At 30.2% G+C, this 12,859-nt stretch overlaps 1 protein-coding gene across 1 annotated transcript; it reads right to left on the bottom strand.

Moving 5' to 3' along the window:
* Nucleotides 1-8,780: 8,780 nt before the first annotated feature.
* LOC142621163 (transcription factor MYB3-like) lies at nt 8,781-10,600 on the bottom strand. Its single transcript, XM_075794480.1, has 3 exons — nt 10,181-10,600; nt 9,936-10,065; nt 8,781-9,579 (listed from the first exon to the last, which is right to left on the bottom strand). The coding sequence occupies exons 1-3, from the start codon at nt 10,311-10,313 to the stop codon at nt 8,862-8,864; spliced, it is 981 nt and encodes a 326-aa protein (XP_075650595.1). The 5' UTR covers nt 10,314-10,600; the 3' UTR covers nt 8,781-8,861.
* Nucleotides 10,601-12,859: the final 2,259 nt, after the last annotated feature.

Raw genomic sequence — 12,859 nt, forward strand, 5'->3', positions numbered from 1 at the left:
GTAGTTTTGTGTGTCAATAATTAATACAAAGCTAATGAGTTTTGTTTAGTCATTTAGTTTTAAATTTTTTTATAAAAACAATAACAAATAGATAATAACAACGGCATAAAAATAAAAATATTAGAAAACTTAACAAAATAAAATGGTCATAGACTTATATCTACCCATATTGGCAATAGAAACTCATAATGAACTATCATATAATAATTTAAAATTTTAAAATTTGTACAATAAAATTGTAAAACTTCATGTATTATTATTATTTTTTTTGTCGATAACTCAATATATTCAAAATTTTTTTTATTAAAATTTTTTAATGACTCCACTAAACAAAATTTCTCGAGCCGCCAACGATACGAAAGTTAGTTTTGACACCCGTGTCAGTTACTTCTTGGTCTTCAAATTTCAGGTAATTATGACGTTGGTATTGAGCATTTCTACTAAGGTCTTTCTACCTTTTGAATTTCTTGTGTTGCAACTAAAAATGTCCACTAGTCAAGAAAAGTGAGTTATCTATTCTATATTAAGAACCTGTTTCATGAAACTTTCTATGGTCTCAGCCTCTCACTAATTGTCTTATTTACTGTTAATTAAATGGATCTCACATGGAATGCTGATCTCATAGAGCAAGATTATAAAATTAGTATGATTAAAACTAATTGACTTCTACCTGATCCCACATGGTCACTTCTACCTGAACAACTCCTTTTCGAATTGTGAACCTGACAAGTGATGTAATGAAAATTTTCTCCTACCATGTTCTGTTATGTTCATTGGTACACGTTTGATGGATGAAAATCAAAGCAAAAAAAAATGGTGCTTTATAGGGCTTCAAGCCAAGAAAGTAGCTCATCTTTTTGTCAATCGGATTTGAACCAATTTGAGTGTTGAAGAAAAAATCCATGAAAAAGACATAAGCCAAGTCAATATTTTATATTAATTTATTAAACCCTGATTAAATCGATGAGCTTAACATTGTTATATGATTAGCCTGTCTCTTGTTGACCTAAAATTTTGTTAATTGTCAAAATCCATTTGATAACCAACCCAATTAACTTTGCTTGCTTTTCATTTCAATATTCTGTCTTGTACCTTCTTCTTTTGTTTTTTTTTTTTTTCCCTTCCCTTCTTAATTTGTTTCTTTGATTTATTTATTCTTTGTCTCTGAAATTGGTTAATAGAAGTCAACTCACAATCTTCTACACTCTTTTGAAGCATTTTATTTTCACGTTTTGAGTTTACATTTTAAAAAGAAGAGAGTTACTTGAAGTTGGTCTCCAATGTGAAACCTTAGTAAGTCAATTAGCCGGAAAATTGTCTTCTAATTCTTGAGGTATTGATAATTGTAGCCGGTGCATGTACGCTTTTAGAGCATTCATTAATCATCAATTTTAAGAAATATTTTATGATAAATTGAAAAAGCTGTAAAAAAAAATTTTAATCTTTTTTTTTTTCATAAAAGATTTTAAAAATGATTTATTAATGGATAACCTAAGAGCATAGATTAATGAAACACTAAAACCCTTAATAATTTGATATTGCAGAAGATAAACAGTTTTCTTAAAAGATTATTTTTCCTTCATTATAAAAGCCACCCTAACCACCCTAATGAGCAGTTTTTAACAGGTTTGACACGCTTATATCATGTCAAAATGACAAGGCAGAACCTCTTTAGAGAATATTATGCAAGACTTTGCAAGCAATTACATTTTGACAATAGATAGTGAACGTGTATTAATTAATTTTTATATTAATTTTGGGCATTTTGTCAATGGGTTTTCGTAGAATTAAGTACAATTAAGCAATTAAAATAACTTTATATCTCAATCTAGTTTTGCAAATTTGCTTTGCCATGTCAGATTTTGCATTGAAGTTCAAAGGAGAATTGATACGTTTCCGTAGAAACACAATTTAACAATTAAAATAACCATATACCGAAATCTGATTTTGAAAATCTACTTTACGTACCCATTTAAATTATGCATGGTGGTTGATGAAAATTCATGATTACAAAGCTTATAGTTGAAAGAATTAAGAATCAATGAAAATTTTTAATAAGGTATCGGTTGGGAAAAAAATTTGAGCAAAAAAAAAAAGACAAAGTTTAGCTATAAAATTAGTTGTAACCTTAACCTACAACCTTACTTAATAAAATCAAAATTACTACATATGTTGAAAATCTAATCATTGAATTGCATGTTCTTTACTCTCTTAATACACACGTCAAATTTTATGTCAATCAGATATTATTTACTATATGATCTATAAGCTTATATTTCATGCATAATTTTAAACTATAAAAACTTAGAATTTAAACAATTTATTGATGACATAAATATTGATTTTTAATTTTCTAGAAATTTTACAAGCATGGAGTTTATAAGAAGAAAATGTAATCTAATAATTGATTTGTCAAAATGCACTTTCAATAAAAAGATGTTGAGTAAAGTTGTAGTCTTAAGTTACAACTATTTTTGTAGCTAAACTTTGTCCAAAAAGAAAAAGTAACAAAAAGTTAACATGCACATCTCAAATGAAAATACTTACTGATTAAATGTGTACCCTTGGTAAAATCGAGTTGAAGGGGTTCAATTGTATCAATTGGTCATATAAGAAAAACTAGAAAAGTCGTATGAAGAAATGCCTGAAATAATGGCTACAATTTGGACACTGATCATGGTCGAATTGCACACAGAAGAGGGCAAACAAGTGAACAACTCAATAACGTAAGTACAGAAATGTGTCTACTACTCAAAAGGCAAATGTATTATTGTTATTTTGATTAAGTTCCCATTGATTAAGAGAGAGAGAGAGAGAAGGAATTTCCTAACAAAGTGAGGGTGTGGAGGAAATAAAAGACAAGAAGGGGACAATCTTTATGTCTTTTTCTAGTCACTATTGCAATGTGATTTCTAAATTTCAAGTTTTCAACCATTATAGAGAAAAAAAAAAAAAATCTTGGCGTGCTTCATAATTGTGAGGAAAAAGACCCTCCAATGTCAAGTCAGAAATCCAAATCGTTTATTATGTAGATCCAATAGTACAAATAATTCTTAACCATATCATTTTTACAATGCATAGCAACTTTTGTTTAGTCCCAACAAACACTAGGAGCCAGAGTCTGTTTTTTAATTAAAAATATACATCTTGATTCTCAAAAATAAATAATTAAAAATTAAAAATTAAAAAACAACAGAAAATAGTCAATTGGCCATGCAATATAGATGTTAGGTAGAGAGTTTTGAGGGGTGTGTCTTGCTTCTTTACTAAACTAGGCCTAGACCGTTCATCTAGACCGTGTATTATAAAAGAATATGCATGCACATGCACTCTATTTTTATGCTTTACCGATGATTAACGTATGTTTCTACTTTATGAAACACATAATTATTATTATCAATTTTTTGTTAATGTGGGTGTTAATGACTTTCAGAACACTTAACTAATCATTAGGTATATATATAGTCTCATTGTCTCACACACATGGATAATTACAGGAAAAAAAAAAAAAAAAAAAACTCTCTTGAATGACGCATAAAGTATTGATCAAGGACGAGGGAAATCATGTTTCAAAGCCCACATGCCGTGAGAGGAAGGCTACATGTAACCGAAACATGGTATAATTTTCCGTTGGTCAAGAGATTTGAAATTAAAATTTCATAAATCAAAAGGCATGAAACCATTGTACTAAGAATACCAACCCCCAGATTATCAAAAAAAAAAAAAAAAAAGAATACCAACCCCCGAAGGTTGAAACATGGAATTACAAATATGTTTATTTATCTATCTTAATATTAAAAAAATTGAAGAATAGAATCAAATTAAAAGGGACAAGCAAGCTAATCCCTTGAAAGTCACCCTAAGGTGTTAGGTTAAGAGACTTGAAATCAAGATCTCATTAATCAATATTGAGGCATGGAAACCATTATACCCAATACTTGGAAGCTTGAAACAAATATTATATTTATCTAATCTAAATATTAAAAATTAAAGCATAGGATCAAATTAAAAGAGCAAGCAAGCAAGCTTAGCTGGAGAGGATGAAATATTGTTTAATTTGACATATCTTGAAAATGGGGTAATGTTGTAAAATAAAAGAATAGAAAAAGAAGGGAATGGTGTCATGTTTGGCTGGCTTTTAAACTAAAAATCCCATTCCCATTAATTCAGGAATCCCATACCTCCCTGTGCACATGACCCCCTCTTTTCCTTTTGACTCTCTTCCCCACCACCACCTTCACCCAACTTTAACTAACCAACTGTTTCCTTTCTAATATTTTAATTACAGATTCGGTTACCTACCTCCCAAACATGTCACATGTTCTCCCTCATCTCTTTTCTTTTTTTTCTCTCTCTCCCAATCACAAAGATGCTAAATGCATTAGATTCCATTTTCACAATCAATAAATTACTTGGACAATAGTACAGTCGGTATTAGTATAGTACCACTTAAAAATTAGCACGAATTAATTCATGACTAATTGATTGGCTTCATTAAGGCACAAAAATTGAAAATTCTGACTCATACATACACATCACGTAATCATGTATTTTTTTTATTATTATTATAGAGTTTAAACCTATGACGTCCGCTTCTAATGATTATGATCATCAGACCAAGATATCAATTGGTTTTTGGTGTAGGCGAAGATTGAATCACATATCTTTTATTCAACTATAAAAAACCTTATCAGTTAAGTTAACTAGAACCCACTATGTAATCATGTATTGATTTTACATAAGTAAGTGTTTGTCACTTGGCATATTTTTCTTGGTTTACAATTTTTATTTTGTGAATTGTTGTATCTTTTTTCTCTATTGAGAAGGTAGGCCATAGATTTATTTGTAAAATATTTAAAGTTAAGAAATCCAATTTGTTTTTGTGAACTATCACAATCTCTTTTATTTTATATATTATTTATAGAACAAATTATTTCAATGAGTTTTAATATACGATTTAAACTTTCACTTTCAAGCTTTACCAAATCATGTATTAGTAGTACTAATATCTATCATATCAAATAATTCTTATTATTTTACATATTTCCTAGAGATTATTCCAAATCAAATTCAAAGGACTTTTCTTTTTATATTGGAGATATGAAAAAGGGCTTCCTTATATATATATCATGCAATATTATCTATAAGAAGATATATATATATATATATATATATATATATATACGTGTCATAAACTTCTTTATAGGGAGGTCAAAAGAGCTGAGTTGGAGTTCCTCTTTGTAAATAAATGTATGCCCAAATCAGCACGCACTCAATCCTGTACAACTCTACAAGCTTCAATTTTACACCTTCAAACCTGTACTTAAATGCTTTAATAAGTCGGAATTCTAGGTACAGAGGTATCAGCCATTCCCACTGGACCCTACTATAAGATTCCAAACACGTGGGTTTTTCTTTATCTTATCAAACTAATAATAATCAATCACCGTCTAATAATTTTAGTAGTTTCTACGCAATCCAATGAAGAAAACCATAAACTAATTCTTTTAGTTAAGGTTCTGGCAGTTGAACCAACCATAATTTGACAAACTGAGATTATATCCTAAACTTCTTTTTAGGTTTTCAAAATAAAAATCCGCCATTACATTATGAGTATTCCACTTTATATTTCATCATTGGTAATATATTATATAAAAAATATGATAAGATGCGACTGATAGAGCGGTACATAGAATAGATGATTTTTATTTTGACCGGACATATCAATTGGTAAAGGCTGCGGTTCTTAAGGAAAGCTGACTAATAGTTTTATGTGTTTGTTACATGTTAGATACACCATCAAGAATATTCAAATCCTTTCAACTCAATCCCACTTTCACCTCTATAGAAAGCTTTAGGAACAGAGGAATTGAACTTTAACCTAATCTCTCTATTCTAGATGCAATTTTACTATTTGAGCAGTGCTGAGTTTGCAACATTCTTTCTTTTTTTAAAACATCATGCATAAATTGGTGTCCATATCTTTCAGCACAAGCATGATTATGCGTTAACCTTAACCAATCACATGTTACTTTAAAAAATATATTACATACCAACTTAAACTCGTGATGGATAAACATTGTAAGCATTAATTGGTGGAAGGGAATAATAAGGTGCAACTTGGAGCAAAGTTGGGTTAGTCAGACAAATCTTGTTTATAATAAAGGTACACATTAATACAATTGTACCAAGTTTACCTAAATCCACTCAGAGAATTGGGTAATATTTTAGTTAGGTTGACATCAAAATCGAGTCTGGCGAGATAGGATTGGATTGCTTGAGTTGAGAGGCATAAATGCTTAAGTATCATTCATGCAATTCCATCTTTCGGTGGAATTTAGGAGAAAAAAGTTTCTAGCTGGGAATTACCACTACCTCAATTGTCCACCCACTAGTGCAATTGGTTTATTATGAGGAAAACAGACACCTAAATTGATGTTTTCCAGTGCATAATTAGTCACTGGCCACAAGGTCTAGTCCCTAGGGTTACTGCCAAAACTCATCATCCATCAAGGTCATTCCCCACCGTCCCATTAGAGATATATATATATATATATATATATATATATATATATATATATATATATATACATACTTTTACTAACATTAGAACGATTTAGTGATTTACTCAATTTTACGGCTCTCAACAAAAGGAGATATTATATAGTCTGAATTTTACAATCACTAGAAAAAGAAATGAGAAAATTAATACACATTTTTCACTCTAAACTTTCATCGCATTTATAATGTTTTTGAAGATTATCAATTTGCTCGATTAATACTCTAATTTGAGACAAAAATCGGATGTAATTACAAAATAAAATCTCGTAGTGGTATGAAAAGCCACAATTTTCGTGTAATTGAATTCTCAATTTAGACAGTTAGAGGAATAGGATAAGCTTCTCTCAAATTAGGGTGTCAATCGAGTAAATTGATAGATTGGGAACATTAAAAGCATGGCAAACTTTTAGGATGAAAAAGTAAATGTTTTCCAAAAATAAATACATACTTTAAGTTTAAAATAATAATTATTTGTCAAAATTGGAAAAGCTATAGTCACACCTATTTTGCATTACAAAAAGATCGGTTACAATAATGAGAGTTCTCAAAATCATTTATGGAATTCACATTACACCGCTGCACGATACGCAATCACATATTAAATGTGAGACTTCACATATACCTCCATAATAAAAATTATATTTATAGTTTAATAAGACTTTAAGTCCCTGCAGCACAAAATCCATACACTCGGAATATTACAGTAACATTTTGCTCATTATATGGTTATCAAACTGACTAAAATGTATTATTAATAATAATAAAAAATTGACTAGAAGGTATTTACTCAATAGAAGGTAGTTTTAAAAAAATAAAAAATAAATAGAAGGTAGATTTGTAGAGAATTTAAATATAATAAAAATAAAACACTGAATCATTAGCCTACGTGTCAGAAGACTCAGAACATACAAGTTTACTTCTGTGCACATGGCTTTACCTACCCTGTGCACATGGACAAGGTATGAAAATCGTGTACTTAAGTACGTAGGACCATAGTCTATTTTTAGATCATATAATATATATACAGACTTTGTAATCTGACTTACTGTAACATGCTTGCTTTTCAAACTATAATTTACAATCTCTATTTTAAGGAAACTATACAAGATGACGAATCAAATAACATTTTTTTTTCGCCCAAGGGAAGCTGTGAAGTATATATAAAATTTTTATGCTTAGCCCTTGTATTCACTTTGAAGAAATTAATATTAACAGAAAATGTATTTACGTATTTTTGTTTTTTGTTTTTGTCCATTACAAAAAATATTTGTTTTTGTTTTTTTCACAACGTCACCCATATCGCTAACTTTAAATTAAAATTAATGAGTGTAATACTAAATGTGTTATAAATTTTACTACAAAAACCTTATAAACTAGTATTTCAATTTTTAAACACAAGTATAAATCTACAAGTATAACTGCTTGTGGGGTGTGGGGGGCAAGGGTCGGGGTTCAAGTCTCTGGAAATGAGCTTTACACACATATACAATTAGATTAGACTAGAGTATAAATTCTATCTTATATTAAAAACAAAAGTATTTCAATTTTTAAACACAAAAAAAACTATAGAATTTATTTATTATATTTATTAATGTTGTATATTTACATTAATCACATTTATTATCATATCTTTTTATTTATTTATTCAATAAAAATTCACTATAATATCAATCATTTGGCAATAAAATTAATGGTGACTTTTGTATATCAACAAATAGTTTTTATCTAAACTTTTTGTTTTTAATAATTCGATGGTTTTTTTTTTCTTAGATAAATCAATAGTTACAATCAGATGAAAAATTTGAAACTTGAATGCCTTCATTAGAACTACCGTAAAGTACTAACCGTTGAGTTATAAGATCATTGAAAATAATTAAATAGTTACAAGTTACAGCAATGGGGAGAAAATGGATAAAAACCAGCTTTGTTCTGCTTATAAAAGATATGAGGTTATGCGATTGAGTTATAAAGTTCTTAAAAACGCTATCAAAACTAACCTATGAATGTATTGATATTCCTCAACATGGCATGATTAACATATATATCTCTAAAAATAGGATATGATTACACTGCCAAGTAAAACCATCAAACAAGCATTTAAAAAAAAAAATCTAAAACTACTATTACTTTTACCACAAAAAAACTTATCAACTGACATTAATGTAATTAGCTTCAATTCAGCAACATAATAAATAAATATATAAATTGCTTTTCTATGATAGGTGACAAGTCCGTTGGTAATATTGATGTAGTAAAATTTGTACATCACTATAAAGGACAATAGCTTATAAAAAAAAAAATTATGAATTTAAAGGTCTGTAATATCTGTAGACCCCATTAGAGTTCTTGCAATTCATACACAACTCAGTACTATTACTGCTCTGATACCCTAATTGGCAACACAAACACACTGCCTGTGCTACCATGGTTGATTGCACTGTCCCAAACAACTGGTTATAACCACCATGAACTTGTTGTAGCTTTGACTCGGCTGTGTGTGCACTTGACACCCTGGTTGACTCTGTCTGAACCGGCTTAAGTCCAATAGAAAGTTCCAAGTTTAGCTCACTCTCATCAAACTTGTCTTGCTTTTGTTGTTGTACTATTTGTTGTGGTGGTTCTTCCTCAGTTGTTGTGCCACTACTGGTGCAATTAACATCTTCAAGTGGCTCTATCTTCGGGTAATTCAACGTGGGTACAGTGATTGTTGTAGCACTAAAGTTGTTGATGTTGTTGTAGTTGTACGTGCTGTTTGTCTGGCTGTTCTTCATGAGGTTGAGCTTGGATACTGGTAAAGATGGTAGAGACGAATTATTGCTACTGAAATCTAAGTGGGAAATTGTTGGTGTTGATGTTGGGACTGTGGTTGTGGTGGTGGTGGTGGTAATTTCATTGAGAGGACGGTGAGTTTGAGGGTCTATGCCACGGCTTATGAGCTTGCGTTTGATGTGTGTGTTCCAATAGTTCTTGATCTCATTGTCTGTTCTTCCGGGCAATCTTCCAGCAATCAAAGACCATCTGTGAAGAAGCAAAGTAAACCTTATAAGAAATTGAATTTCATAGCTTTTTCTTCACTTTTCCTTAGCACCCAAACAGGGTCTAATAGAAAACTAGAACTCAGGACTAAACAGATAGGGTTTGAACTTAAAACTACACTTAGATAACCAAAGGTCGAGAATTTAATGATTGAAAGATATATTCCAAATTGGATCAAAAGGAAATTAAATAAGGTTTATGAAAAAAGGTTGCAAATTTGGATTGAGACAGGTTTTGAAAAAGAACCATGCCTAGAGCCAGAAATTTAAAAGTTGAAAAAATCAATCATTGATGTTATGTATTTGTAAAACTAGATGAAAAAGAATCAAAGGGCTTACTTGTTTCCCAGCAAACTATGGAGCTTGATGATGAGTTCATCTTCTTCCTCAGTGAAATTGCCACGCTTGAGATCAGGGCGCAGATAGTTTATCCACCTCAATCTGCAACTCTTGCCACATCTAAGTAATCCTACAAAAGAAACAAAATTTATGAGAGATTGCTATAGAAACAAGAAGAGGGGTATTGAATTTGAGATATATTTAACATCAAGATATATCTTGTGTAACTCTTTCTTTTTTTGTACCTGCAGCTTTGGGAAGAGAGCGCCAACAACCTTCACCGTGGACTCGGATATAGTCCATGAGGCGCTGGTCTTCTTCTTTGGTCCAGGCACCTTTGTTGGTGTGTGCTTTTTCACAACAAGGTGAGCGTCCCATGTTTTGATAAAAATAGTTTGAAGAGGTGGGATTTGGATATAGATATAGAAACACCCAATACAGGAAATGGATAAGTATGCAAGTGTTTGATATGTTTACTTTCTTTGGCTCCTTTGTTTGTAAGAGTTTTTTTTTTTTTTTGAAAGTAGAAAAGATAAGAACAGAGTAGAGTAGAGAGAGAGAGAGAGAGAGAAAGAGAGAGATGAGGGGGAGGATTGGTTTTGAAGGAGTGGGGGAGAGAGAGCAGAGAGGAGATTATATATATGTGGAGAGAGAGAGAGAGAAATGAAAGGGAGGGAAGCAATAGACTCGGATTCTTAATGGGGGAGAGAGTGTGGTGTGGGGGGGGAGATTTGACCAAGTTGGTAAGAAAGACAAGTGGTTAGTGGTTACAGATAGGGCTGGATTTGGTAGGTAGCTCTACTTTTACGTCACATTGTGGGCTCTCTCTCTCTCATTCTCATTATGGAATGAGCTAACTTAGCAAGAAAAAGAAAAGAAAAAATTGAATTTGATTGATAAAAAATAAAAGTGGGAGTTAAAATTTACAAAAACCGACAAAAAACAGAGTTAAAACTTAAAAGCAGAACAGACAACAGAGAGAGAAATTCAAGATCACAACAATATTGCTTCTATTGAGATTTGAGAGTTTCTAGCTTGAGAAAAACTGTGGACACAAAAAATTTCACATCTAATTAATATGGCAGATCGTTAGTAGTAGGTAAAAAGTTGTTGCCAATGATTAGTTTGGATAAGAACTAATAAAAAATTGCTAACTCGAACTATTAAGGAAATATTGTAAAATTTGTTGAGTATGTAACGATACTATTTTGGCTCTAGTTTGTACACATAGAAAGTAAGAGAACATGTGTAAGAAAATAAGAAGATGGATGGCAATAGTGATTCACATGTCTCTGTGGGCCTAGGTTACCTTCAGCTGCCCTTTCCAGTTGGTTCAACTGTATAATAATTGGTGTCATACTCAGGCTATGATTGTCGTTGGATGAAAAATGAACACTACTTCTACCAAAAAAATGAACATTACATTTAAATTATCCATAACATGGTAAAATTCATTTAGTTTATTTTAAAATGAATAGATAAAAGTTTAAAAACTCTATATTAGAATTACAGTGTAAGAACTTTAAAGATTGATAATCCATGTCATTGGCGCTATAAGAAACTAGGACATGGGACTGGGAGTGAGTTCGATGTAATAGAGAATTTTGTCTCACTTTACAATTATTCGAGTTAAATTTAACAATGAATTTAGGCTTGTTTGTCAACCGAGAACTCTTGAATTAAATTCTAGACCTTAATTTTGAGGTGGTATTATAAGTAATTATTACATATAACATTCTTCTCACATAAAAATAGGTCTCATTACTCATGTGATTCTCTTTATGTAAGAGGATATTACATGCAACTGTTACATAAAATAATAAATCATTGATTTTCTTATCGACAAATAGAAAATTAGTAACTCATGACAAGTACATAAATGAGTTTAACAAAGTTATTTCTGCAGAACACTTGCTGATATTACATCTCTTAATAAATTTATTAAAAAAACATTAAGAAATTAAACTTTTATAAGAATCAGACAATGCTAAATTCTTTTATTATATTAAGTGTCATCCTATATGCATTAAAAATGCATCTTATAGCTAATATTATATTCAATTATTAATGGGCATACAAAAAACATATTAATATAATCTATCAAACAAATACAAAATATGTATTAATATGATCTAACAAACTACGTAAAATTAGCGAGTTTTAATTAAGACATAATACTTTCCAATTATTCTTTGGAGAAATTAAGAGTATTTTTTTCTCTCACATAGATACAAAATTAATGTTGTTGTTTTAGCAAAAACGAGAAAAATAATGAAGGAGAAATTTGAAAAAATATGACACATATCACCAAAAAAAAAAAAACCTTATTTGCTGAACTCAATATGGATCATAGCTATGGGCAAAGACAATCAAATTACTTAGGGTCGGTTTGAAATCCGCTTATTTTACTGAAACTGAAAACTTTTTGCTAAAAATACTGTAGATAAAGGTAAATGTTAATTGAAATAGTACAATGGAATTCATGAATAGTACTAAAAAGTGCAGTGGGACCTATGAATAGTACCAAAACTAAGTTGAATAATAAAATAAGTTGGTAAAAAATAAGCTAGCCAAACAAACACTTAGTGTATAATGAAAATTATTACCCTGCATGAATTTTTACTACACAAACAATCTGCCTGAAAACATAATAAACATTGAGAGTTACCAAACAACATTGCACTTAATTATCAAAAAAGAAAAAAATCCTTATAATTAAAATAAATAAAAAACATCAAAATACTATTGCACTCTCTATGTGACTTTTTTTTAAAAAAATTTATAGAGTTTTAACTTATGATGTCTATTTTTTTATAATTGCGCTTTTTATGATTAAATTAAGACACCAATCAGTTTTTGGTGTACGCGACTACGCGGGAATTAAACCTCAAATCTTTTATTAACCATTAAAAACTTTACCAATT

Source organism: Castanea sativa, chromosome 12, assembly GCF_040712315.1.
Source record: "Castanea sativa cultivar Marrone di Chiusa Pesio chromosome 12, ASM4071231v1".
Taxonomy (NCBI): domain Eukaryota; kingdom Viridiplantae; phylum Streptophyta; class Magnoliopsida; order Fagales; family Fagaceae; genus Castanea; species Castanea sativa.